The sequence below is a fragment of the Antechinus flavipes genome, chromosome 2 (genome assembly GCF_016432865.1).
Source record: "Antechinus flavipes isolate AdamAnt ecotype Samford, QLD, Australia chromosome 2, AdamAnt_v2, whole genome shotgun sequence".
NCBI classification, from domain to species: domain Eukaryota; kingdom Metazoa; phylum Chordata; class Mammalia; order Dasyuromorphia; family Dasyuridae; genus Antechinus; species Antechinus flavipes.
The window spans coordinates 433,703,286-433,728,573 of record NC_067399.1 but is presented as its reverse complement, the minus strand read 5'-3'; the positions used below and the strand labels follow the sequence as shown (position 1 = coordinate 433,728,573).

The 25,288-nt window shown below is 36.6% G+C and overlaps 1 protein-coding gene across 2 annotated transcripts in view; it reads left to right on the top strand.

Annotated features, from left to right (window-relative positions):
- Positions 1-10,159: 10,159 nt before the first annotated feature.
- The window catches only part of CLTB (clathrin light chain B), a 35,471-nt gene continuing 20,342 nt past the window's right edge, over positions 10,160-25,288 (top strand). The window contains exons 1-2 of one of the 2 annotated variants that reach the window (XM_051978987.1): positions 10,160-10,486; positions 23,840-23,886. In XM_051978987.1, the coding sequence (XP_051834947.1) occupies positions 10,309-10,486; positions 23,840-23,886 (225 nt within the window). In that variant the 5' untranslated portion in view covers positions 10,160-10,308. The remainder of the gene's footprint in view (positions 10,487-23,839; positions 23,887-25,288) is intronic. The other variant, XM_051978989.1, reaches the window with a different exon arrangement.

Here is a 25,288-nt window from a genome sequence, read left to right as displayed (position 1 = left end):
AGAAAGAAAAAAGACAAACTACTCCAGTTTCTTTCCCAATAAAATCTCCCCAAAACTCACAAAGACTTGGATAAGAATGAAAACAATTAAGCACAAAGCACTACCTGTTAGCATAGTCTGGTAAAATAAATCTCCACATTAACCATGTCCAAAAAAATGCCTTTTTCTGCATCTTAAATTTGTTGTCTCTGAAGAAGTGAATGGTGTGTTTAATCTTCATTCATATGGATTTATGGCTTGTCATTTTGCTGACCAAAGTGCCAAAGTCTTCCAAAGTTATTTTCCTTCAGAAATGTTATTATATTCACTGTACTGTTCATATTTACTTTGCCTGCATCATTTCACAAATGTATTTTTTTGTGATTTCATATGGTACATTCCATTGCATTCATATACCACATTCAAAAAATATTTCTTTATCCATTCTCCAGAAGGACATCTTTTTAGATACCATGAAAATAGTAATTAAAACTATTTTTGTCTATATAGATCCTTTTCCTATTCCTTTAATTTCTTTGGGAGTTAAAGACCTTGTAGTTGTCTGTTATCTCTGGAACACTGGCTGTCTTTCAAAAAAGTCTGGTCTGTTATCTATGTAATACTAAGTAGCCATGCAGGTGGATACCACCAATGACAAGATAAAAGAAGGGGTTCTTGCTAGTCTTATATTCCAAATTTCCAACCAATTATATTATTCCTCACATCTATGATACTTTTGACTTTGTAACTAAATGTATTATTTTCCACATCTATAATGCTTTTAGTTTTTGGATGCTCCTCCTTTTGCTTATAAAAATAATGTCAGCCTGTATTCAGGGTCATTATTAACTTCTAGGTTTATTAACAAATTGAATGAACTCACAACTTTGTTAACTCAGTTTACCTTAATTTTAATCATGACACTAAACTTAATATAGGGCCTACAGCATAATAAATGCTTATTGTTTGATTTATTTTTGTTGTTTTCCCTTTAAAAATGAGTTCATAGTTTTATTTATTGACTTCATGTTGTGTATTTTTGTGGTAAATTTTATTAATTTCTTAATTGATTTTCAGAATTTCTATATTGGATTTTAATTAGAGTTTAAGATTTGTTGGTTTTTCAATTTAGTTTCGTGCTCAATTAATTGACTTGCTCATTTTCTCTTTTGCAGATGAAAGTGTTTAAAGAGAAAAATTTCCCCTACAAACTTCTTTTTCTAATTCCATAAATTATATGTTATGTCAATGTTGTCATTTTCTTTGATTAAATTGTCTATTTTTCTATAATTTGTTTTTTGGTCCATCAATTCCTTATAATTAAGTTTTAATCTTTTATTCAATATGCATTGTTGAAAATAATTTTTATAGCCTTATAGTTAATAAAGGATATATTTGAGATTTCATTTCCACATTTGTTTGAAATATTTTAATGCCCTTACACATAGTCCCTTATTTCAAAGATAATGAAATTTTTAAAAAATTATTTTATTAGTTTTATTAAACATTTCTCAATTACATATAAAAATTTTAACAATCTTTTTTTTTTATTTTGAGTTTCAAATTCTCTTCCTCTCTTCTATCCCTTTCCTCAGTTTGAGAAGGCAACAATTGATATGTGAAGTGATGCAAAATATATTTTTGTATTAGCCGTGTTGCAAAAGAAAACAAAAATAAAGTTTTTTTTTATTATAGCTTTTTATATTAAAAATATGCATGGATAATTTTTCTTTTTTTGCATATGTTTTTTTTATTTTTATTTTTATTTAATAATTACTTTATATTGACACTCGTTTCTGTTCCGATTTTTTTTTCCCTCTCTCCCTCCCTCCATCCCCTCCCCTAGATGGCAAGCAGTCCTTTATATGTTGGATATGTTGCAGTATAATGGATAATTTTTCAACATTGATGCTTGTAAAAACTTGTGTTTCAACTTTTTCCCTCTTTCCCTCTCCCCTCTTCTAGACGGCAGGTAGTTCCACACATGTTAAATATGTTAAATTATATGTTAAATACAATATATGTACACATATTTATGCAGTTATCTTGTTGCATAAGAAAAATCAGATTTAGAAAGAAAGTAAAAATAACCTGAGAAGAAAAAACAAAAATGCAAGCAAACAATAACAGAAAGAGTAGAAATGTTATGCTATGGTCCACACTCATTTCCCAGTGTTCTTTCTCTGAGTATAGCTAGCTCTGTTCATTACAGATCACTTGGAACTGATTTGCATCCTCTCATTGTTGAAGAGAACAAAGTCCATCAGAACTGATCATCATGTAATATTGTTGTTGAAGTGTATAATGATCTCCTGGCTCTGCTCATTTCACTCAGCATTAGTTCATGTAAGTCTCTCCAAGCCTCTCTGTATTCATCCTGCTGGTTATTTCTTATAGAACAATACTATTCCATAACATTCATATACCACAATTTATTCAGCCATTTTTCAACTGATGGGCACCCATTCCATTTCCAGTTTCTAGCTACTACAAAAAGGGTTGCCACAAACATTTTTACACATACAGGTCCCTTTCCCTTCTTCAATATCTCTTTGGGATATAAGCCCAGTAGTAACACTGCTGGATCAAAGGGAATGCACAGTTTGATAACTTTTTGGATATAGTTCCAATTGCTCTCCAGAATGTTGAATCCATTCACAACTCCACCAACAATGCATCAGTGTCCCAGTTTTCCCACATCTCCTCCAACATTCATCAAAAATAAAGTTTTAAAAAAGTATTCTTCTATTTGCACTCACCATTCATCATTTTTCTCTCTGGAGATGGACAGCACTTTTCATCATGGAATTTTTGGAACTATACTGGATCATTATCTTGATCAGCATAATTTATCTTTTGAAGTTTATAATCATTACAATATTGCTGTTATTATGTACAACATTCTCCTGATTCTGTTCATATCACTTTACATGAGTTCATAAAAGCCTTCCCCAGATTTTTATGAAACCATCCTGCTCATCATTTCTGAAAGCACAATAGTAATTCAATCATAATCACAATCATAAAACGTACAGCCATTTTCTAACTCATACATTTGCCCTTGATTTCCAACTTTTTACCACCAAAAAAATGTGCCACTATAAATATTTTTGTGCTAATAGGCCCCTTCTCCTTTTCTTTGATCTTTTTGGGATACAGACTTAGTAGAGGTATTTTGGGTGTTTTGACTATTACTAAGAGATGCATAGTTTTATTTTTTTATTTTATTTTTTAATTTTTATTTTTTTTTAACTTTTTATTGATAGAACCCATGCCAGGGTAATTTTTTACTGCATTATCCCTTGCATTCACTTCTGTTCCGATTTTTCCCCTCCCTCCCTCCATTCCCTCTCCCAGATGGCAAGCAGTCCTTTACATGTTGAATAGGTTACAGTATATCCTAGATACAATATATATGTGCAGAACCGAACAGTTTTCTTGTTGCACAGGGAGAATTGAATTCAGAAAGTATAAATAACCCGGGAAGAAAAACAAAAATGCAAGCAGTTTATATTCATTTCCCAGTGTTCTTTCTTTGGGTGTAGCTGCTTCTGTCCATCTTTGATCAATTAAAGCTCTCTTTATCGAAGAGATCCACTTCCATCAGAATACATCCTCAAACAGTATCGTTATTGAGGTATATAATGATCTCCTGGTTCTGCTCGTTTCACTCAGCATCAGTTCATGTAAGTCTCACCAGTCCTCTCTGTATTCATCCTGCTGGTCATTTCTTACAGAACAATAATATTCCATAACATTCATATACCACAATTTACTCAACCATTCTCCAATTGATGGGCATCCTTTCATTTTCCAGCTTCTAGCCACCACAAACAGGGCTGCCACAAACATTTTGGCACATACAGGTGCCTTTCCTTTCTTTAGTATCTCTTTGGGGCATAAGCCCAGTAGAAACACTGCTGGATCAAAGGGTATGCACAGTTTGATAACTTTTTGAGCATAGTTCCAAATTGCTCTCCAGAATGGCTGGATGTGTTCACAATTCCACCAACAATGTATAAGTGTCCCTGTTTTCCCACATCCCCTCCAACATTCCACATTATCTTTCCCTGTCATTCTAGCCAATCTGACAGGTGTGTAGTGGTATCTCAGAGTTGTCTTAATTTGCATTTCTCTGATTAATAATGATTTGGAACATATTTTCATATGTCTATAAATAGTTTCAATTTCTTTGTCTGAGAATTGTCTGTTCATATTCTTTGACCATTTATTAATTGGAGAATGGTTTGATTTCTTATAGATTAGAGTCAATTCTCTATATATTTTGGAAATGAGGACAGGCACAAAAAATTACCATAGAAAATAACTACTTAAAAATTAGAAATGGTCAAGTGGAAGCTACTGACTCTTGGAAACTCAGGAAACACTAAGGCTGTCTAAGTCAAAAGACTGAAGAAAAAAATAGAAGAAAATGTGAAATATCTCATAGGAAAAAGAACTGACATAGAAAATAGATTGAAAAGAGAAAATTTGAGAATTACTTGACTACTTGAAACCAATGAACAAAAAAGTTTAGACATCATATTTCTTTTTTATTATTATTATTAATAGCTTTTTATTTAAAAGTTATATGCATAAGTAATTGTCCAGCATTGACAATTGCCAAATCCTTTGTTCCAACTTTTCCTCTTCTTCCCCCATCCCTTCCCCTAGATGGCAGGATGATCAATACATGTTAAATATGTTAAAGTATAAATTAAATACAAAATAAGTATACATTAGACATCATATTTCAAGGAAACATAAAGGAATATCATAGCAAAAATTCAGAGTGCTCAAATCAAGGCAAATATTGCAATCAGCTAGAAAGAAATAGCTCAAGTACCATAGACCTATAGCCAAGATCACACAATAATGTTTTTTAGAGTTTAAATAATTGTTCAATGAATATTTAACAAGTGCCAGGCATTTTGCTAAGTCAAAGTAAAAGTGATGAAAAAAATTGAGTATGTATTGGGCTATTAAAATCCTCATACACAAATGGAGAAAAAGCAGAAATGTTAAATGCACTTTTTTCTGAACATAATGCAATAAAAATTATATTCAACAAAGGACCTTTGAAGCAGATTAAAAATTAATTGGAAACTGGGGGCAGCTAGGTAGCAGGCAGCTAGGTAGCACAGTGGATGGAGCACCAGCCCTAAAGCCAGGAGGACTTCAGTTCAAATCTGATGTCAGATACTTAATACTTCCTGGCTATGTGACCCTGGGCAAGTCAATTAAACCCAATTGCCTCAGCAAAATTAATTGTTAACTAATCTAATCCTAATAAATGAATGGGTCAAAGAACACATCATAGAAACAATAATATCATTCAACATAATGACAACAATGAAACAACATAACCAAAATTTGTAAGATGTACAAATACTGTAAGGATTTACAGGAAAATTTATATCTCTAAATGTCATCAATAAAAGAGAAAAGAGCAGATCAATGAATTGGTCATTGAACTAAAAAAAAAAAAAAACTCTAGAAAAACAACAAATTAAAAACCTTCTGTTAAATACCAAATAGCAATCCTGAATGTCAAAGGGAAAATTAAAAGCAGATACTGGCTCAATGAAGAAAGCAATAAAATAGATAAATCATTGGCTAATTTTGTTTTTTTTAAAAAGAAAGATAAAATAGAATACTTAAATAACCCTATTTTAGAAAAAGAAATTGGATATGGCATAAATTATTTCCTTAAGTAAAAATCTCTGAGGCAGGGAGCAGCTAAGTGATGTAATAGATAAGAGTACTGGCCCTGAAATCAGGAGGACCTGAGTTTAAATCTGGCCTCAGACACTTAACACTTCCTAGCTGTGTGACTCTGAGCAAATCACTTAATCCCAATTGCCTCAGCAAAAAAAAAAAAAAAGAAAAGAAAAGAAAAGAAAAGAAAAAAAGAAAAAATCCCCAGGACCAGCCAGAAGGATTTACAAATAAATTCTACCAAACACTTAAAGGACATTTATAATACTATGTAAAATGCTTTTGAAAAAATTGGTAGATTTTTACCTACCAAATTCCTTTTATGACACAAATATAGTTTTGATACCTAAACCAGGGAGAGCAAAGAAAAACCAGAAAAAGAAAACTTTTTTTTTCTAATGGTGGAAAAAATTTAAATAAAATACTAGCAAGATTACAACAAAGTATCATCAATATCTCACACTATGACTAAGCTGTATTTATACTAATATTGTAGGGTTGGATCAATATCAGAAAAACTACAAATCTAACTGACCACATCAATACAAAAAACAAAAATCTGATTATTTTAATAATTCAATTTCAACAAAAGAAGCTTCTGACAATTACAACACCTATTTTTATTAAAAACACTAGAAAGATTAGGAATATATGGAATTTTTCTTAAAATCATAAGTAGTATATTTCTAACATCAAGAACAAGCATTATCTATAATGGGGATTGTAGTGTTCTCTGATTCAGTTTCTGAGGGGGGGGTCTCTGGAAGTAGCTTTTGTTTTAGTCAGAGTAATCACCACAAGAACAGCCAGGTGTTAAAGTCCAGATCCTTTATTGTCTCTTTCTAAGTCTTGTCTCCTTTCCTGGGGCCCAGTTAGCTTTCTTAAAGGCCTTCTGGAGTCTTGGTTTCAGTGGAGAAACTAAGGAGGACAGGCCTGCCACCACAGTGCTGATTAAGATGGAAATGAATTTCTCTCTCCTTCCTTCTGAGAGCTTCAGCTCCTGCCTACAATTCTCCTCTTCTCTGCCTCTGAATTAAACCTAGCTGATTCTCCTAGCTTATATGCTCTACGCTGAGAATAAACCAATCATTATATCACTAGAAAACCATTATTTGTTGTAAGATTAAATCAAACATACTGAACTTAGAGAACTATTATTAAGCATCATGCTAAACTAGATAACCATTGTCTCATCAATTCCACTAGTACCTTGTAAGAAGTTCAGAATTCTGGCCCATTTGGGGATAAACAAGAAACCTTTCAATAATAACAGGGTAAAAGGAAAGACGTCTGTTATCATTATTAGTATTTAATAATGTACTAGAAATATTAGCTAAAGCAATAAGATGAGAAAAAGAAATTGAAAAAATAATCCAAGGCTATGACAAAATAAAACTATTATATTTTGCAGATGATATGTTGGAATTCTTATTGAACCTTAAAGAGTTAATTTAAAATTTAAAAACTAATGTCAAAACAATTAATAACTTTAGAAAAACTTCATGTTATAAAATAAATCCACATAAATCATCAGTATTTCTATATATTACTCAGAGAAGTCAGAAGAGATAGAAAGAGAAATTTCATTTAAAATACTGGGGAGTCTACCTGCCAAGATATACAGGAATTTTATTAAACAATTAAAAAACATTCTTCCCACAAATAAAGACAGATCTAAATAACTGAAGACACATTGAATATTCATGGGAAGGCTAAACCAACCTAATAAAAATTATGTTATTACTTAAATTAGTTTAATTCTTCAATGCCATTTCAAACTAACAAAGAGTTACTTTATAGAGTTGGAAAAATAATAACAAAATTAATCTGGGAAGAACAAAAAGTCAAGAATATCAAGGAAATAAATTTTTTAAAAAAATATTTTGTAAAGAAAGGAAGCCTAAAAGTACCAGAAGTTGAACTATATCAAAAAGTTGTAAATCATCAAAATAATTCGGTACTAAGCAAAACAGAGTGGATTAATAGAACAGACTGGGTACATAACACACAGAAGGAAATGAGCATAGTCATCTAGTATTTGATAAACTCAAAGCATTTCAACTATTTGGGCAGGAACTCATTGTTTGAGAGAAACTGTTGAGAAACCTGGATAGTGGTCTGGCAGAAACTGGACATAGATCAACATCTCACACTGTATAATAAACTAAATTCAAAATGGGTATATCATTTAAATATTTTAAAATGATAGCAAAAGAAAATTAGAGGAAAATGAAAGAAATTACCTGTCAGATTTATGGACAAAGGATTCATGAATAAACAAGAAATAGAGACGTTCAGAGGAGGTAAGATGGATAATTTTGAGTACATAAAAATTAAAAAGTTTTTACACAAACAAAACCAATGCAGATAAAATTAGAAGAAAAGCAGGAAAGTGGATAAATTTGATAGCAAGCTTCTCTAAGGTCTCATTTCTCAAATATATAGGAAAATTAAATAAATTTATAAAAATGAGTCATTCCCCAGTTGATAAATGGTCAAGGGATATAAACAAAAGAATAAATCAAAACCATCAATAGTAATATAAGAAAACATCCCTAAATCACAGAGAAAAGCAAATTAAAACACTTCTGAGATATTACCTCACACCTATCAGGCTAACGACAGAAAAAGAAAGGACAAATACTGGAGTAGATGTGGGAAAATAAGCACGCTAATCTATTTATGGTGGACTAGTCCAATAATTCTGAAGAGCAGTTTGGAACTATGCTCCCAAAGCTATAAATCTTTATCTTTGCAATACCACTAGGAGATCTATACTTAATAAGATCAAAGAAAAGGGGGACCCATTATGTACATATACAAAACTATTAAAGCAGCTCTTTTATATTTATAGCAAAGAAATGGGAACTGAGGTGATGCCCTTTGATTGGGGAGTGGCTGTACAAGTTATGAAATACTATTATGCTATAAGAAATGAAGAGAATAATTTCAGAGAAACCTTTTAAGATTTATATGAATTGCTGCAAAGTGACCAAAATTAGAATTTATGCAGAAAAAGCAATATTGTAAACATAATTGTTAAAGACTTAATAAATCTGATCAATGCAATGATATACCACAATGCCAAAAGACTCATGATGAAAAATGCTATCCACCTCCAGAGAATTGATGGAACTGATGGATTCAGAGTCTTCTCTCTCTCTCCTACTCCTTTCTCTGACACCCTCCCCTCTCTTTTTCTCTCTCACTTTTTCTTTTTCTCTTGTTTCTCCTTTTTTTTAAGAACATGGCTAATGTAGAAATGAGTTTTTCATAACTTCGTTTGTATAATGGATATTATATTTCTTCACAATGCAATGGGAGGGGGTGGAAGGAGGGAAAAAAATTGAAACTAAAAAAAATTGAATATATATATGTATATATGTATATATATACATATATATATATTTAAAAGAATCTCCCTCCCCCTTAGTAAAAGTGAGAATATACAGATACAGATAGAGTGCTAGAGCTAGAGTCAGGAAGATCTGATTTCAAATTCATCCTTCAGTCACTTTATCTTTTATCTCAGTTTCTTCAACTGTAAAATAAGTATAAAAGCACCTATCTCCCGGTATTTTGTGAGGATCAAAGGAAATAAATGTAAAGGATTTAGCATAATACCTGGCACACAGTAGGTGTTATACAAATTCTGATTATTATTTATTACCTCCAGAGGCAGTCTATTCCAGTCTATTCCAAGATTAGGCATTTCTACCTCACCCCACCTCCATTCTTCCAAGTTCTGATCTCAAGGTCCAAGCAAATTAAATCTTATTTTTCTTTTCTGAGGCATTTGGGATTAAGTGACTTGCCCAGGGTCACACAGCCAGGAAGTGTTAAGTGTCTGAGATCAGATTTGAACTCAGGTCCTCCTGACTTCAGGGCTGGTGCTCTATCCACTGCGCCACCTAGCTGCCCCCGTTTATTCTTTTTTAAAGAAAATACTTTGTAACGTCGAAGCTTCGTCAACTCTCCCCACTTTCTATCTGAGGAAACTAAGGCTTTGGCATGTGAGATGACTTGTCCAAGGACATACCGCTTGGAAATGACCGAGCGCAAAATCAAGGCGAGTTCTCCGCGGCTCTCAGACCACCGCTCTTTCCGCTATCTCATACTATGGGCCAGACCTGTCCTCGTTCCTCGGATAGTACAGCTCAGAGCCCAGCGGGACTGCTGCCTCCCATTTTCAGGACCACGCCGTCCCTTTCCTAATCTACTCCCGGCTTGTCGGCGCATCTGTCTTGAGCCAGTTTCCAGCTCCTGAGGTCTTCTGCATTTTTGCGGTGGATTTTTTGACCCTCCTCTCTCTGAGACCCTCCCACCCTCGCTAGTCCGCCAGTGACTATTGACATCACCACATTCCCTGCTTTCGGACAGGCTCCTCCCCGCGGCGCTTCCTTTAGCCGCAGTGACAGCTGAGCCCCGATAGGAAGCGATCTCTTGGCGGTGCTGGGCCCAGCTCCGGCCTTCTGCCCCCCCAGGCCGGCTCCGCTCCGCTGGCAGTGTCGGGTTACTGCTGTGTCCTGCGCGCCAGGGGCTGGGCAGAGGAGTAGGCGCTCGGGCTGGGCACACATTCGGCGAGGCAGTGGATCCGCGCTCCGGGAAACTATGGCTGATGACTTCGGCTTATTCTCCTCGGGCAGTGGGGCCCCGGGGCCAGCGGAGGAGGACCCCGCAGCTGCTTTCCTGGCCCAGCAGGAGAGTGAGATCGCAGGCATTGAAAACGATGAGGAGGGTTTTGGAGGCGCTGAGGGAGCCCTGCAGCAGCCGGCAGCTGAAAATGGAAGTAAGTAGTCCGGTGACTGAGGAGCTGTGGGCAAGAGCCAGCGGGGATGTCTAGTCTGAAGCGGGCTCAGACGTGGGGGCGGGGAGGGGGGCCCGGACAGTGGGTGAGCCTGAAACTCTGCTGGACACCTGAGACCCCGCCAAGGCCCAGGCTGTAATTCCAGAGGCCAGGATCTCTGCCAAACGGCAGGCCAGTCTGGTGAGGAGTCTAGAAGCCCAGCAGTGGCTAGGTGAAGGGCTGAAGGTGTAGGTGGCAGCCAGCCATCTGCAGTTCCCAGACCAGGGAACTTGAAGGCACCACTCGGAGAGGGAATGGTCTGATCCTGCCAACTAAAGGATTCCAGAGGAAGGGCCATAACCATTGCGGGCCACTCCGTATAGAGAAGAAGCCAAGGTCCATTCTGTCTTCCTCCCACTCCAGATGGGTCTGAACAGGGCAATAAATAAATTGAGCTTCGGAGCTTGTGTGCCAGAGGAGATATTCACAATCCGCCCCAGTTGCAGTGCTCTCAGAAAGTGTGTTGGGTGGGGCACGGGAGTAGGGGCAGATCACCTGTTTCTAACTTGCTACGTGATTTTGGGCAATTCACTTCGCCTCAGCGGGCTTCTGTCTCATCTGTAAATGAAGATAGTCCCTGAGGTCCTTTTCCACTCTAGACTTTCTGTGTTTTTATGATCAGATCAAAACAAGCATTTACGGAGTAGTGGAAGATAATAATTAACATTTATATAGGTCTTTAAATTTTACTAAGCACTTTCCTCATGATACCCCTAAAAGGCAGAGCCAGGATTATTAACCCAGTTTTACAGATAAAGAAACTGAGACTCAAACAGAGCCACTCCCCAGTTAACATCAGAATTAGCTTTTGAGTCCAATTCTCGCCTCCAAATTTGAGTGTTCTTTCCATTATTTATTAGTAATCCTGTATTCAAACATTACATAGGAGATACAAAGTAGCATTAGATAGGTTATCTTGCCTACTATAAGCTTACAGTATCCCACTGGTTATCTAAGAATAATATTAGGAATCTTTGGTAGACTGGGAGGGAGGGAGGGGAGAAGGAAGACTAAGGGGTCCAAGGACTACTTACACCTTTACTAGATTGCTAGGACCTTTCACAACTTGTTCCTAGGACAAATGAAGTTAGGGGATAGAAAGCATAGTAGAGTGTGGGGCAATTCTACTTATCCCACAGAGAGCCCTGGTCTTTGTTCCCATGGAGATAAGCAGGAAGTGAACTCTGAGAGTTGTCCTAGCTAAGGGAACTTGGAGATGATGGGCAAGGGCAATTGTACCCTTTACTTGGATTGTAAGGCAGAATAGCAATAGTTTTTACCAATTCCTGCCTGCCTCCCCCACTCCTACACCAACCTCATTTTAGCATTTAGCATCCCAGTCTCCTTGTGCTAGTTATAGGTCTGATACCTCCCCTCTTTGGGCCTAACAAAATTGAAATATATGGTCTCTAAGGTTCTTTCCTGTTCTAAAATTGAGTATGTTGTTTCAAAGTATTTTCATTTCCAGCATTGTGTGTTCTAAGTTCCTTTCTAGTTCTGACATTCTGTGTTCCTGTGAAGCAAGTAGCAAAGGTAGTAGTCTTCCTTTTACAGGAAGAACTGAGGCTCAGAGAATAAAATATCTTGTTCATAGTCATTCAGCCAATCAGTTTTAACACCCTACTCTCTTTACTCCCTGTTGTATACTCAGAGGCCCAGAGGAGGAAAGTAAACTGCCTAAGGAGACAAATGGCTAGTTTGGGATTTAAATTTTCAAATTCCAAATCCAAATTTAAATTCCAAATTTTAAAATAAGGGTTTAAATTCCAAACTCAGAGGTATTCCCCACTATACTACAACTGCCTCTCAACAAACTCCCTTCCAGCTTTGACCTTGCAGATTCTGATGTCCCTTTCAGCTCTCACATTCTGTATTCTGAGATCACTTTCAGCTCTGGCAATCTGTGACTTGAAAGTCTCCATAGTTTGAATATTTATAAAACAATGAGGTCTCTGCTTTTATTTTTGGAAAAGTGTGCTTATGATGCTTAATCAAAACCAGACACTCCCTTATGGGTATTATGTCTCAAGTGATGCTTGCTTTTTTTTTTTTTTTTATTCTGATAGGGTTTTGTGATGGCAACATGGTTTGACAAGGTTTCTCATCCCAAATGGTCTGAGGGGTGCAGAAGTTAAAAATTAAGTGCTCTAGGCCATCTCCACACAACTGGTCACCACTATCAGGGGAGCTTTTCAGTTTAACAAACATTTGTAAACTCCTGTGGTCACAGCTAAGTGCTGAGCATAAAAAGATATCTGTCTTCTTATACATAAATAGATATAATAAAAGTATTTGTTCTTAGTGCATTTACAATCTAATGAGGGGAGGATGAGTACATGGACAACCATGAAACAAGAGAGAATAAAATAGGCATGAGAGGCCTAGGAAAAGTACTAGGAGAATTTTGAGGAAGGAGAGATCACTTGCTGTTAAGGAGGTAGGAAGGGCTTCTTGAAGGAGGTAGCCTTCATCTTGAAGGAAGAGAGGGACTTCTTTCATCAGAGATAAGAGGTAAAAAGGTAAGTTCATTCCACTGAAGAGTTTGAAAACATAAGAAATACATGAGAGTGAACTGGAGTTAATAATAACTCACAGGCTCTGACTCTTAAACAAAAGCAGAGGAAGAAGCTTTGGTCCCACCCTTTCTATTCTTCAGGCCCCTTTTTTCCTGCTCTTACTCATGTCTGTTCCTTTTTACAGTTTCTCTGGGTTGGAAGGAGCATTGCTAAAGAGAATTCAGTTCTCAGGGAAGAGTCGGTAAATGTAGGAGAAACCGGGTGCTATGAGTGTCCCATAAATTAGACCGAAATCAATTATTTAGTTGGTACATTCCCTCCCTGATAGGGCTTCACATTTTAACACAGTCCAAAAGGTGGTAAAGCTGGCAAAAAGGGAGCAGAATATGTTCCAAGGAGGACAATCAGAATGATAGTGGGATTTGCAATGATACCACATAGGAATCAGCTGGAGGAACCAGAGACGTTTAACCTAGAGAAGACCCATGATCTCTGTCTTCAAGTATTTGAAGGGCAGTCTTGTTGAGCAGGAACTGGTCTTGTCCTACTTGGCCCCAGAGGGCAGGATAAGGAAAGTGAAGTATCAGTGAGGCAGATTTTGAAGATAAAGAAAAACCTGAGAGCTGTCTCGGTGTGGAATAGTCTGCCTTGGGACATAGTGAATTCCCCATCAGTGAAGATCTATAAGCAGTGGAAGGATGACCATTTGTCAAAGATGTTTGAGAGGGATTCTTTTGTTAGCATTATATACCTTCTGCAGTTCTTTCCTACTTTCATATTCTTTGATTTCAAGATGAATACAAATAAGGAGATCAGATACCAAGCTGTCAGAAAAGTCCAGGCATGAAGAGGAGTTTGGATTTGAGAGTTTTTCTTCTTACTTTTGAGATTCTGTAGTTCTGAGAATCTTTGCTCTCTTTCTTTCCAAGAGCTAAAGGAAGAAGGGAGGAGTGAAAGCCTTCCAAATTTTCTCTCCTCCCTCTTTCTCTCCCCTTCCTTTAGCTGGTTCTGCTGTTTTAAATGGGGCAAGAGAATGGCAGTGGAAAGAGAAGTGTTGCAGGAGGGGCAGCACTGTCAGATCAGCCCAACTGAGAAGTCAGCAGGCTGGGTGTGGGAAGGAGGGTGTGGATCAAGTATAAATTACTGTGGGCCAATTATCTAGGTGGGGCTGAAGATGCTGGATTGAGAAGGGGTGGGGGAGGAGCTGGGAAGAGAAGATGTAGATTCTGTAGGAAAACTGAAAGTTAAACAGAATTTGAAAGTCATTGGAGGTCGAGGACTGGGTAGAGATTGGGCCTGGACCTCCCTTTGCCTCTCTTTGTCCAGATAACCTTCCTTTTACTATATAGATCATAATCCTTTCTCTCTGAAATGGACCTTTCTTAGTTTGAGGAGCCTCTAGGTGTCTGAATGGTCAGTGGTATCGAATGTTAGAGCTGGGATGGGCTCCAAAATTTGGGATTAGCATGTAAATACAGGGTTTGAGAGGCAGCTCTGATACATGGAAAAATCACTGAACTTGAAGTTAAGAATTTATTTTCTGTAAACTTTTACTAGTAACCTCCTGACTCCAACTTGAACTAGTTCTGGGTTCTCAACAACTAGGTTCCTCCCCTCTGACCCTCTGCTTCAGTAATCCATGATTTAATGGATGTGTGTTATTCCCTGCATTGCCAACATTTACAAATGCCCTTTTCCTCCCCCCACCCCTTAAAATTTAGGAGATAGTATTTGATTGTTGCAGTGACTAAAAAAATTCCTTACTCTTTGGACAACTTTGACAATGAACCATCTTGACTCCAAAGTGACATCTTTCTAACTTTGTAAGATCTGCTAGAACTTGGGTTCAAATCCTTTGAGAACCAAGGATCACCTACATATTATAAGGAAGCACCAGAAGAGGACTTAAAATGTAAAATGGAAATGATATTATTTGTACTAATCACTCTTCTAGAGACTTCACTCCCAGGTATTTTCAGTAACAGGAACTAAAAGAAGATAAGAAGTTAACACAATTCAGACAAACAATATTATCCTAAATCATATCACTCAATCAGTCAACATGCAATTATTAAGCATCTGCTATAAGCTGACTTTGCTAGGGATGCAAAGTGAAAAATGAAGCATTTCTTCCTTCAATTAATAACATATATGTTATATATTTATATATAAGAAGTTAACAAAAGCATAAGTATAACATATGAATATATTTACAGATGTATTAGCTAGGAACTTACATATTATATATAGTGTGTATATATTTATGTATATCTGCATGATATATTTATGCTTTTGTTGTCTTCCTATACAAACATATATTGTATGTGTATATGTGTGTGTGTGTGTGTGCATGGGTGTTTATGTATGTATATTTTTTGTTTACTTTCTACACAAATCATTTCCTGATTCCCTGAACTACTTATGCTCTTCCTTAAAAACCAAAACCAAGAGATTTAGACTTAAGAAACCTGTTTTAAGAACCTAGTTCTAATTCATACTAGCAGTGTGATTACACACCCTCTCTGAATATTCCACTCCCTCATCTGTCAAATGAGGGTAAGGCTTCTTTTATTCTTTGCCTCCCACAGTCATTGTGAAAAAAGGTTCTTTGCCAATCTTGAAGTGCCACAAAAAATGTAAACTCATATTTTCTCTGTGTCATAAGCCCAAGAAATTAGAGCCCTGGACCCTCCTATTCTTAACTATTGTGTTTGGAAAGGTGGGGCTAAGGGGTATCTGGTTTGATCCTTAGCCTAAAAAACACCAAATTGATGTTATGTTTTAGAATTTAAGCTAGTAGTTGGTAAGCCCCTCACTGGTATTTTATTTCCCATCTTCTAATTTTATATCAGCTTTGGGTCGGGGCTCCACTGGCTAACCTTGACTCAAGTAGAGTCTAGATTCCTAGCCTTGGTAACTTATTTGATGAGTCAATTTGTGACTTGGTAACTTATTTGATGAGTCAGTTTATTGGCAGGACAGTAACAACCCCAAGATAATGTGCTTTCCCATGGACTAGATAGATAATTTCTTAAGTGCAGGGATCACTCACAGATAGCTAAGTGGCAAAAATGGATAGAGGGCTGAGTCTGGAGTCAGGAAAACCCAAGTTCAAATTCTGCCTCAGACACTCACTAACTGTGTGACCCTGGGCAAATCAATTTACCCAGTTTGTTTCAGTTTCCTCATCTGTAAAATGAGCTGGAGAAGGAAATAGCAAACTACTTTAGTATCTTTGCCAAGAATTGAGGTCACAAAGAGTGTGACAGGACTGAACAACTACAAGAAAATCTCTAAAGCCTCTTCTAGCTCTCAATTTTAAGATTTGAACTAAAGGCAAATGTCTCTGAGTAGTAATAGGAATCTTCCCAGCCTTGAAATCTAGTCGTGTACAATCCCTTTCCACTCCTTGGCTGATTGGAGTGGGCTGATGGGAGTTTGGAGACCAAATCCTGACTCTAACAGTAGCTGCATGATTATATGTGAGTTTCTTTCCCTTTTTGAGTCATAGTTTTCTCTTCTGTAAGACAAGGATAATGATGTTGACACTATCTACCTCCCAGAGTTAATTAAGGGTACTGGTGGGCATCACATCTACACTATGTAGTAGCTTTCTGCAAGAGCCTGAGTGGGACTCTGTGTGCTGTGCACTATCAACAGCAGATTTCTTGCCATCACACCATCATTCCCTGGAAGGCATACAATACTACAAACATTTGCTAAATTAAAAAAAATTAAAACTACACAGACTAAATGGCCACCAAAGCTCTTTAATTCTAGAGTTTTAGAATTCTGTTAGTTGGTCTCTGACAAAGGGAAGGAATTGTAATGAGCATTGACTAGTAGAAATAGACATTAATTCATCAATCATTGCTTTTGGGGCCTAATCATTCGACTACTTCATAATCTCCTTATTTGTATTTTCATTCTTTAACTATTCATATTGTATGCAAGGATAACTTGAGAAATTTTATCAAATGCCTTACTGAAATCGAGATCCTCTATGTATTTGGACTTGTCCCCAACAGTGCAGTCACTTTTGTCAAACTATAATGTTTTAGACACAGTAGTCATTTTGGAATTTATTAAACCTGTGGCCTTATTGATGTGCAGTGATGCAGGTGGCCACCCATCCCTGCTCTCACTCTATGTGATTTTTGTCCAAAGTAGAATTTTTGAAAGCCCTTAAGAGGACATTCAAGACAACTTTATACTCAGAAAATTTTAGCCCCTTTTATAGCAGCCCTGACAGATAGTCATTTAGTTGCTTTTTGAACATTCAAGTGATAAGGGGATCACTCTCTCATGAGAAAGCTAATTTCATGTTGGAACAGTTCTGATTATTAAGAAGTTATTCCTTATATTAAACTAAACTCTTCCCTTCAACTTCCACAAAGCATTCCTAGTTTTGCCATCTGTAGGCACAAAGAAGTCTCTTCTCTCTGCCATGTATTAGCTAATATTAAATAGTATTTTAATATTTTTTATGGAGTAGATATTTTAATATTTTCAAAGCTTTTTTTGCATTATTTTATGGCTCATGTGAGATTCAAATACTGGAAGGTAGAAGCTGTTATTATCATCGCTATGTTACAGATGAAGAAACTGGGGCAAGCAGTATTTAAATGACTTACTTAGTGTTATGCAGCTAGAAAATGTCTAAGGCAGGATTCAAACTCAGATCTCTCTGACTCCAGGGATGGCACATTTTTCACTTTCACTGTCAGCCAGCCACCACTACATGACAGCACTTCGAATATTTGAAGACAGGAACCATGAATACTTCCAGGCCCGGTCTTCTCATTTCTAGGCTAGATATCTCCAGTTTCTTCAATTGATCTTGGATTGATTGGACAAGGACATGTACCCTCCATGATCATATTGATCTATTCATTAATCACTGGTTTTCAGATGAAGCCATTCAGCTCATTCTAAATTCACCTTTATATGCACATTTCTCTACCTAATCCACAAAGAGATCTAAAGAGATTTCATCAAATGCCTTAGTTTGGTCTCCAGACCTTTGACTCATCTTGATCACCTACCTCTGGACACATTCCAGCTTGTTATTGTCCTTTTTAAAATAGGACACCCAGAACTGAACACAGCCCTCCAGCAATAGCAGGCATCTGATCACTTTCCTTGTTCTAGATGCCATGCTTCTATTTATGCAACCTAAGATCCATCTCAGATTTCCTAGTTGCTGTGTCACACTGTTGACTCATTCTGAACCTGCAGTCTACTAAAATCCCTAGATACCTTTTACATGAACTGTGGTCTCACTATGCCTCTGCCAAATTAATGTAGATGATTTTTAAAATCTTAGTATATGATTTTTTTATTGATACATTTTGTTTTTAGGTTACATTCATTTCTCACGTGACCATTTCCTTGTAACAAAGATTTTTTTAAAAAGAGAAAAGGGGAAAAAAACATTTAGCAAAGCCTTTTAGTATACAATTATTTTACATGTACTTTCTTTTCACTAACATCCAGCTCTGATGTCTCATTATAGTGGGTGACTGGCATCTTGCAGGTTATACAGATGGAACGCACAAGCTCTGACAAGTCCTAACACAGTGGAAAGGTTTTGTATAAGAAATGGCAAAGAAGCAGCTAGATGGTACAGCACTCCAGTCAGGAAAACCTGAATTCAAATTTGGCCTCAGACACTAAGTACATACTAGCTGTGTGATCCTGGGCAAGTCACTTAACCCCAATTGTCTTGAAGAAAGAAAGAAAGGAAGGAAGAAAGATAGAAAGAAAGAGGGAGGGAGGGAAGAAGGAAAAAGAAAGGAAGGAAAAAGAGGAAGGAAGAAAGAGGGGAGGAAGAAAGAAAGGAAAGAAGAAAGAGGGGAAAAAGAAAGGAAGGAAGGAAGGAAGAGGAGGAAGAAAGGAAGGAAGAAAGAGGGGAGGAAGGAAGAAGAGAGGGAGAAAAGATGGAAGGAAGGAAAGAAATAGCAAAACTGGAGTTTTAAGCATCAGCCTCACCAAGTTCAGAAAAGCATATCTCTGAATTGATTGTAATGATGATTTAAAAAAAAACAAAGCCATTATAACAACTATCAAAGATGAGGTATCAAATCATAGAGAAATTTCAATCTGTACTAGTGAAAAATATCAACACGAATGGATTCATCGATCTTAGAACTCACATGTAAGATTTTATATTCATAGCTATTAATTTTTATCTTATGAGACTCATGACCTTAGATTGTCAAGAAGTTTTTATGTCTGTTATCCAAATTGTTAGCTCTCTCTCCCAACTTTATGTATTCCCCAAATTGGATAAGCATGCAACTTAGGTTTTTATCCAAGTCATTGATAGAAATATTTATCATGTCCTTCTGCAGTAACAACTCAACCATCACTTTTGGGTTCTAGTCATTTAACTAGTTCAGAATCTATAACTTTATCATCTTGTCTACAAAGATGATTTGAGAAATTTTGTCAAATGCCTTGCTAAAATCAAGTTACTTTGTGTATTTGTTCTTGTTCCCACCAAACTGTACAGTAACTCTTGTCAAACTATAATGCTTTAGACACAGTAGCCCTTTGAACATTTATAAACCTGTGATTTTCCTTATTGATGTGCATGGTACAGATGGCCATCCATCAGTGCTTTCACTCTATGTGATTCTTGTCCATAATCTCTCCTAAATCCCTCATAAATGATCCGCTCAAATATTGAAGAATGTTCTCTAAGCCTTTTCTGGGGATGGGGGAGGAGCAAAGTGCTTTATGAACATTACCTCATTTGATCTTCATCACATTTCTAAAGTCTGTACTCTTCTAGGTCTTTTAACATTTTATGGGCACCAATGTAGTATTTGAAATAATCATTATCTTCTGCTAAGTGACCATTCCTTGATCATGCAGTTCCTAAAAAATACCTTTTTATGCCATTTATTATGTATGAATTTTAAAAAGAAAATGAATCTGTCATGACTTGTTCTTACTGAACCCATGTTGATTCCTAGGGATTTCTCCTCTCATTATAAGTCCTTGCAAATCCTTACTTGATAATTTGTTTCATGGTTTTACTTAGGATCAATATCAAATTCATCAATCTTTAGTTTCTAGACTGTAACTCCTCTTTCTCTCCCCTACCAGCTTTTGAAAATAAGGTCCTCTTCCATTTTCTATGATTCTTAAGCAATAGCTCATTCTCTGCAATTCCTTAGCAATTGCCAACAGCAATTCTGTCTTCACATATGCATGTTCTTTCAGCACCCTAGGATGTCTGGGCTTGCTAATGTGAACTCATTTAGAATATATTGGTATTCTTTTTCTCACCCAACTTGAATTTTAATTCCCTCTGGTTCTGAATATCAGCTCCACCTCTCTGAGATATATATGTATTTAAATCTGCTTCACTGAAAGTTACATGTCTGACTATTCCCAGTCTTCTTACCATTCATAATAATCAAAAGCCCATGTGCAGAAATTCTAAATGAGAACATATATGCAAATGTGTGGATATGGATATATACATATAAGGATGGAGTAACTGAAAGGTTATTCATCTGATCACATGGCATAATCTATACAATATGCATTTTCATCCACTTTGTTTTTTCAATATATGTGGTATCCCTAGAAGACAAGATTGCTAAATAAGAAAGAGCTCCTAAGAGAGTCCTGAGGAGAAAATCACATTTTCTGTCAAAGAAAATGATTATTAAATTGGAAAATGGTCACAGATTTGTTATACCTTAGAAAACATTCAGGTAAAATAATAAACTTCCAGGGATTCCATCTGAATGCCTTTGTACCTCTCAGCAGGGAGTCAGTGACCAGCTCTTGTGGCTTTTCCTCCCAGAACTGACTGCAGGTTTACTTCCATTTATGAAGCAGGAAGTACTGACATTCTTCTTCAGAAAACTCTGTACAAACTCTGTACATGTAGTTGCATCTCTCTGATAGTTTAGAATTTCTTGAACATTTTCAGATTGCATATGAACACACATGCATACATGCATATATATACATATATGTATATAAAGTGACTGAACAAAAAAACAAATATGCATATATCTATATATCTTTACTATGTGTATATATATATATATTATATCCAGATATGCTCATCATTTTCAGTTGTGTCCAACTTTTTGTGACTCCATTTGGAATTTTTCTGGCAAAGATATAGGAATAGTTTGCTGTTTCTTTCTCCAGCTCATTTTACAGGTAGAGAAACTGAGGCAAATATGGTTAAGTGACTTGCCCAGGGTCACACAGGTAGTCAGTGTCTGATGTCTTGAATTCAGGAAAATGAGTCTTCCTGATTCCAGGTCCAATGCCTTATCCGCTTTGCCCCCTAATTATATGTGTGTGTGTGTTTGTGTGTGTATATGTATTTGGCTTTTCATAGATTCTTCCATCCTGCCTAAGAATTCTTCACTTTCTTTCATTAGTCAAGCATTCCCAGGCATTCCTCCGCCTCCTTAAGGAAGGGCTTGAATTCATTACTCTGTGGGTGGGTTTCTCCCAGGAGGACAAGCATGGCTCAGCCCTTACTGAAAGAGTTCCTTTATTTCCTTCTGCCTACGTCCCTCTTTCTTGATGCCCTGTCCTGCCCTCCCTTCCTTTGCTAATTGCCTGTTTGCTTATGCCAGGATCCTAGGAATGCTGCCCCTCCCATATCACTCCCTGAGACCATATGCTCAGGTGTGACAATCAGCATCCGTTTGCTTAGTCATGAGTTAGCCTGGCAGTAATGAGCACACTTAATCAGTAAACATACATAGATCCTGGACTAGAGTATTTTGAAATTTCTCACCTCTTCTCACCCCTTTTGACTGATGACTCAGTGTAACCAGAGTGAACTGCTCCCCATACTGACCATCACCCACAATACAAGCCACGCCTATTGGGGCAGCACTGTGCATTTCGGCAGGGAGAGGGAATTTGGGTTCTTCCTCTTGGCTTGTTATGTAGTCATTCGGCCGGTCTGATTTCTCATGACCCCATTTGGGGTGTTCTATTTTCTTCTCCAGTTCATTTTGCATATGAGTAAACTGAAGCAGTGTTCAGTGACTTTCTCAGAGTCACACAGTAAGTATCATGTGTCTGAGATCAGATTTGAACTCAGGTCTTCTGATTCCAGGTCTGGTGCTCTATCCACTGCACCATCTAGCTGCCCTGGTTTGTTGGTTTGTTTTTCATAGTAAGCTCCTTGGAGGTTCAAGGCGGGGCTCCCAAAATGTTGGGATCCTAGACTAGCATCACAAGGTATCCAAATCAAGAAGCAAAATTTATCATAATTGTAATGCCAGTTAAAGTGGGCTAAGTTCCAAAAGAAGTTAGCAAAGGACCAGGAGCAAGAAAATAAATTTGTAGGAAAAAGTTAGAGAGACCAGGTACTTCATGTCACTGGTTTTATGGCTGATTTTGATTGTGCACAGGTGCAGTACTCAGACTTCTCTGGGAAGAGCTGGAAGGAAGGAGCCTTCTGGAGATGTGTTTTTAAGCTTAAAATATCACTAGATCAAGTGGCAGACATACAATTTTGTTCTGCGTCTGTGTTAGCTTTAAATACTTTATTATTGCTTATTAGTCACAAAAATTCTGTTATTACTGACCAAAAGTATATTATCTGATAGCCTGCAATATTTGTAGCCACAGCATCCTGATCATATAGAATAAACAGGGGCAGGATAGCCATGGGGAAGAAATATATCATTTTTAACTATATTATTCCCAAGGCCAGGTGCCTTGATATTAATGCCACATCCTTCTTGATGGCTGTACCACATCATACTCTTAATAAATCCTTTCCATTCATTGATGTATATATATCTCTTTTGAAGTTTTACCTCTCCATTAGATTATAAACTTCTTCAATTTCAAACATTAATTGAGTGTGGGGTTAGGAACTTTGTGTGTTCCTCATTGCTCTTCCCATAGTAGGTGCTTAACATCTTTTTCTTGATTAATTGACTGATTGATTAAAGGGACCATTAGGTCATAGGTCATATAATATCTTTAAGATGGGGAGACATTTTCAGAGACAGTAAGAGACTTCCCAAGAAACATACAGCTATTAAGTGTCAGAGTAGTGAGTCTAACCTTGTGTTTATTGTTTATAGAAAATTCATTTCCTTATTTATTATGCTGTCACACCCCATAATTTGTTGGAGCTAAATAAAGATCAAAATAACATTTGGTATGCAGAAGAATTCATGGGTCCTTTACTGCAACTCCATAGCTCTCCATGGTCTTTGACTCACAGTTTGGCAACTACTGCACTAAAAAATGCTAGAATGAACTGATCTTACCATTCTGCATCAATATTCATTAGGGGAAATGATCTATAATTTTCCTTTTCTGTCTTTTCTTTTCCTGGTTTAAATATTTGTTAAAAGGAAATGATGGAACTCCTTTTTAGTTTGTTTTTCCAAATCATTTATATGGTTTTGAAATTAGTTGTTCTTTAATTGGTAAAATTACTTGTGAATCCCTCTAGCTGTAGGGATTTTTTTTCTTAGGAAATTAATTGATCACTTATTCAATTTCTTTTTCTAAAATGGAATTATTTAAGTATTCTATTTCCTTTTGGATCCTGACAATTATTAAAAGAATTAATAAAAATTATTAAAAAGAAAGAAAGAGATTTCCTCTTATTTTAATCTGGATAATTTATATTTTTGTAAATGTTCATTCATTTCACTTAGATTATCAAATTTATTGGCATATGATTGGGCAAAATATGAGCTTACCATTCTGACCAGCAAAAAGTAGTCAATTACATTATTGTGTTTTCTCTTTCCCCTTTTAGCTGGTATTGAAAACACAGGGACTACAGTCAATGGAGATATGTTCCAGGTAAGTAAACTGCCAAACTAGAGTTAAACAAAGTTTCCTGGGTGGTGGCCTGGGTTCAGGCATCTCTTTTAGGTCATTCACTAATTCCTATGAGATTTTGTTTTAAAGAGTGGGAAGAATTTCTTCCTCTGTAACTCTCATTCACCAATAATGATCAGGGGATTGGGATGGTCATGTCACCAAACCACATGATTAGAAATATGTCTCATCATCCTGGTCTGTGCCCAGTTCTCATCAATGGCTATTACTTCCATAATCTGACCTGCTTCCATAACCTTTTGACCCCTATAGATACTCATGAACCAATTTGGACCCCACCAATCAAACGACATTTATCAAATACCTTGTTTGTGAAAAACATTGTTCTAGGTACTGAAGATAAAGAGACAAAAATAAAACAGTCCTTGCCCTCAAGGAGGTTATAATCTATGAGGGAAATGTGAATATGTATGTGTAAAAACACATACAAAACAAATTAATACAAAGATCATTTGGGAAAGTAAGCACAACCAGGTGGGAGATTGCAAAAGATCTCATAAAGAAGTTGGCACTTCTCAGAAGTGCCAGGGTTTCTCAGAAGCAGAGATGAGAAGGAAGTGCATTCTAGGCTTGGAAGACAGCCTGTACAGAAGCACAGAGCCAAGAGATGTCGCATCATGTATGATGAACTGTAAGACTACCAGTTTGGCTAGAATGAAGAGTACGTGAATAGGAGCACTTTGTAAAAAGACTGTTGGAATAAGTTGGGGTTGGGCTATAAAGAGTTTTAAGTGTGAAAGTGTGAAAGAAATTGTGAAAGTCAAATAGGAGTTAATATTTGACTCTAGATGTAATAGGAAGCCACTGGAGTTTATTGAGTAGGAGAGTATCATGGTTATACCTAGCCCTTAGAAAAACCATTTTGCCAAACCTACAGAAGGCAAATTCAAGAGGATAAAAACTTGAGACTGATTTGGAGGCTATTAAAATAATCGAGGTATAAGTTAAGGGATTATTAAAGGAATTATTAGAAATTTTGTTGGGTCATATCCCTGAAAATCAGCATCTGGAATTTTAGTTTCTAAGCTCCTAGAAGCCATTTTCTATAATAATGTAGATTAGCAGTTCTTTTCTGGAATTCATTTCTATATTTGGCTACATACAGTGTCACATAGGGTCAGCCATTTAACCTTATTTCGTCTTTGTAAAATGGAGCTGCAGTGCTCAACTCTCATTCACATGTTGGGGTCCTGTGAGATTCAATTTATAGCTATAGCTATAGAAAATTTTGTTCAGTGATTCTCTCTTTCTTTTAACAAGTCATTAAACAGGAAGGTGAATGCTCATCAAGGATGTAAATTAGTGTCTTGAGGAATGCCCTGTGAAAAGACCAAATCAAAGTAATACATATAGATGGTAAGGT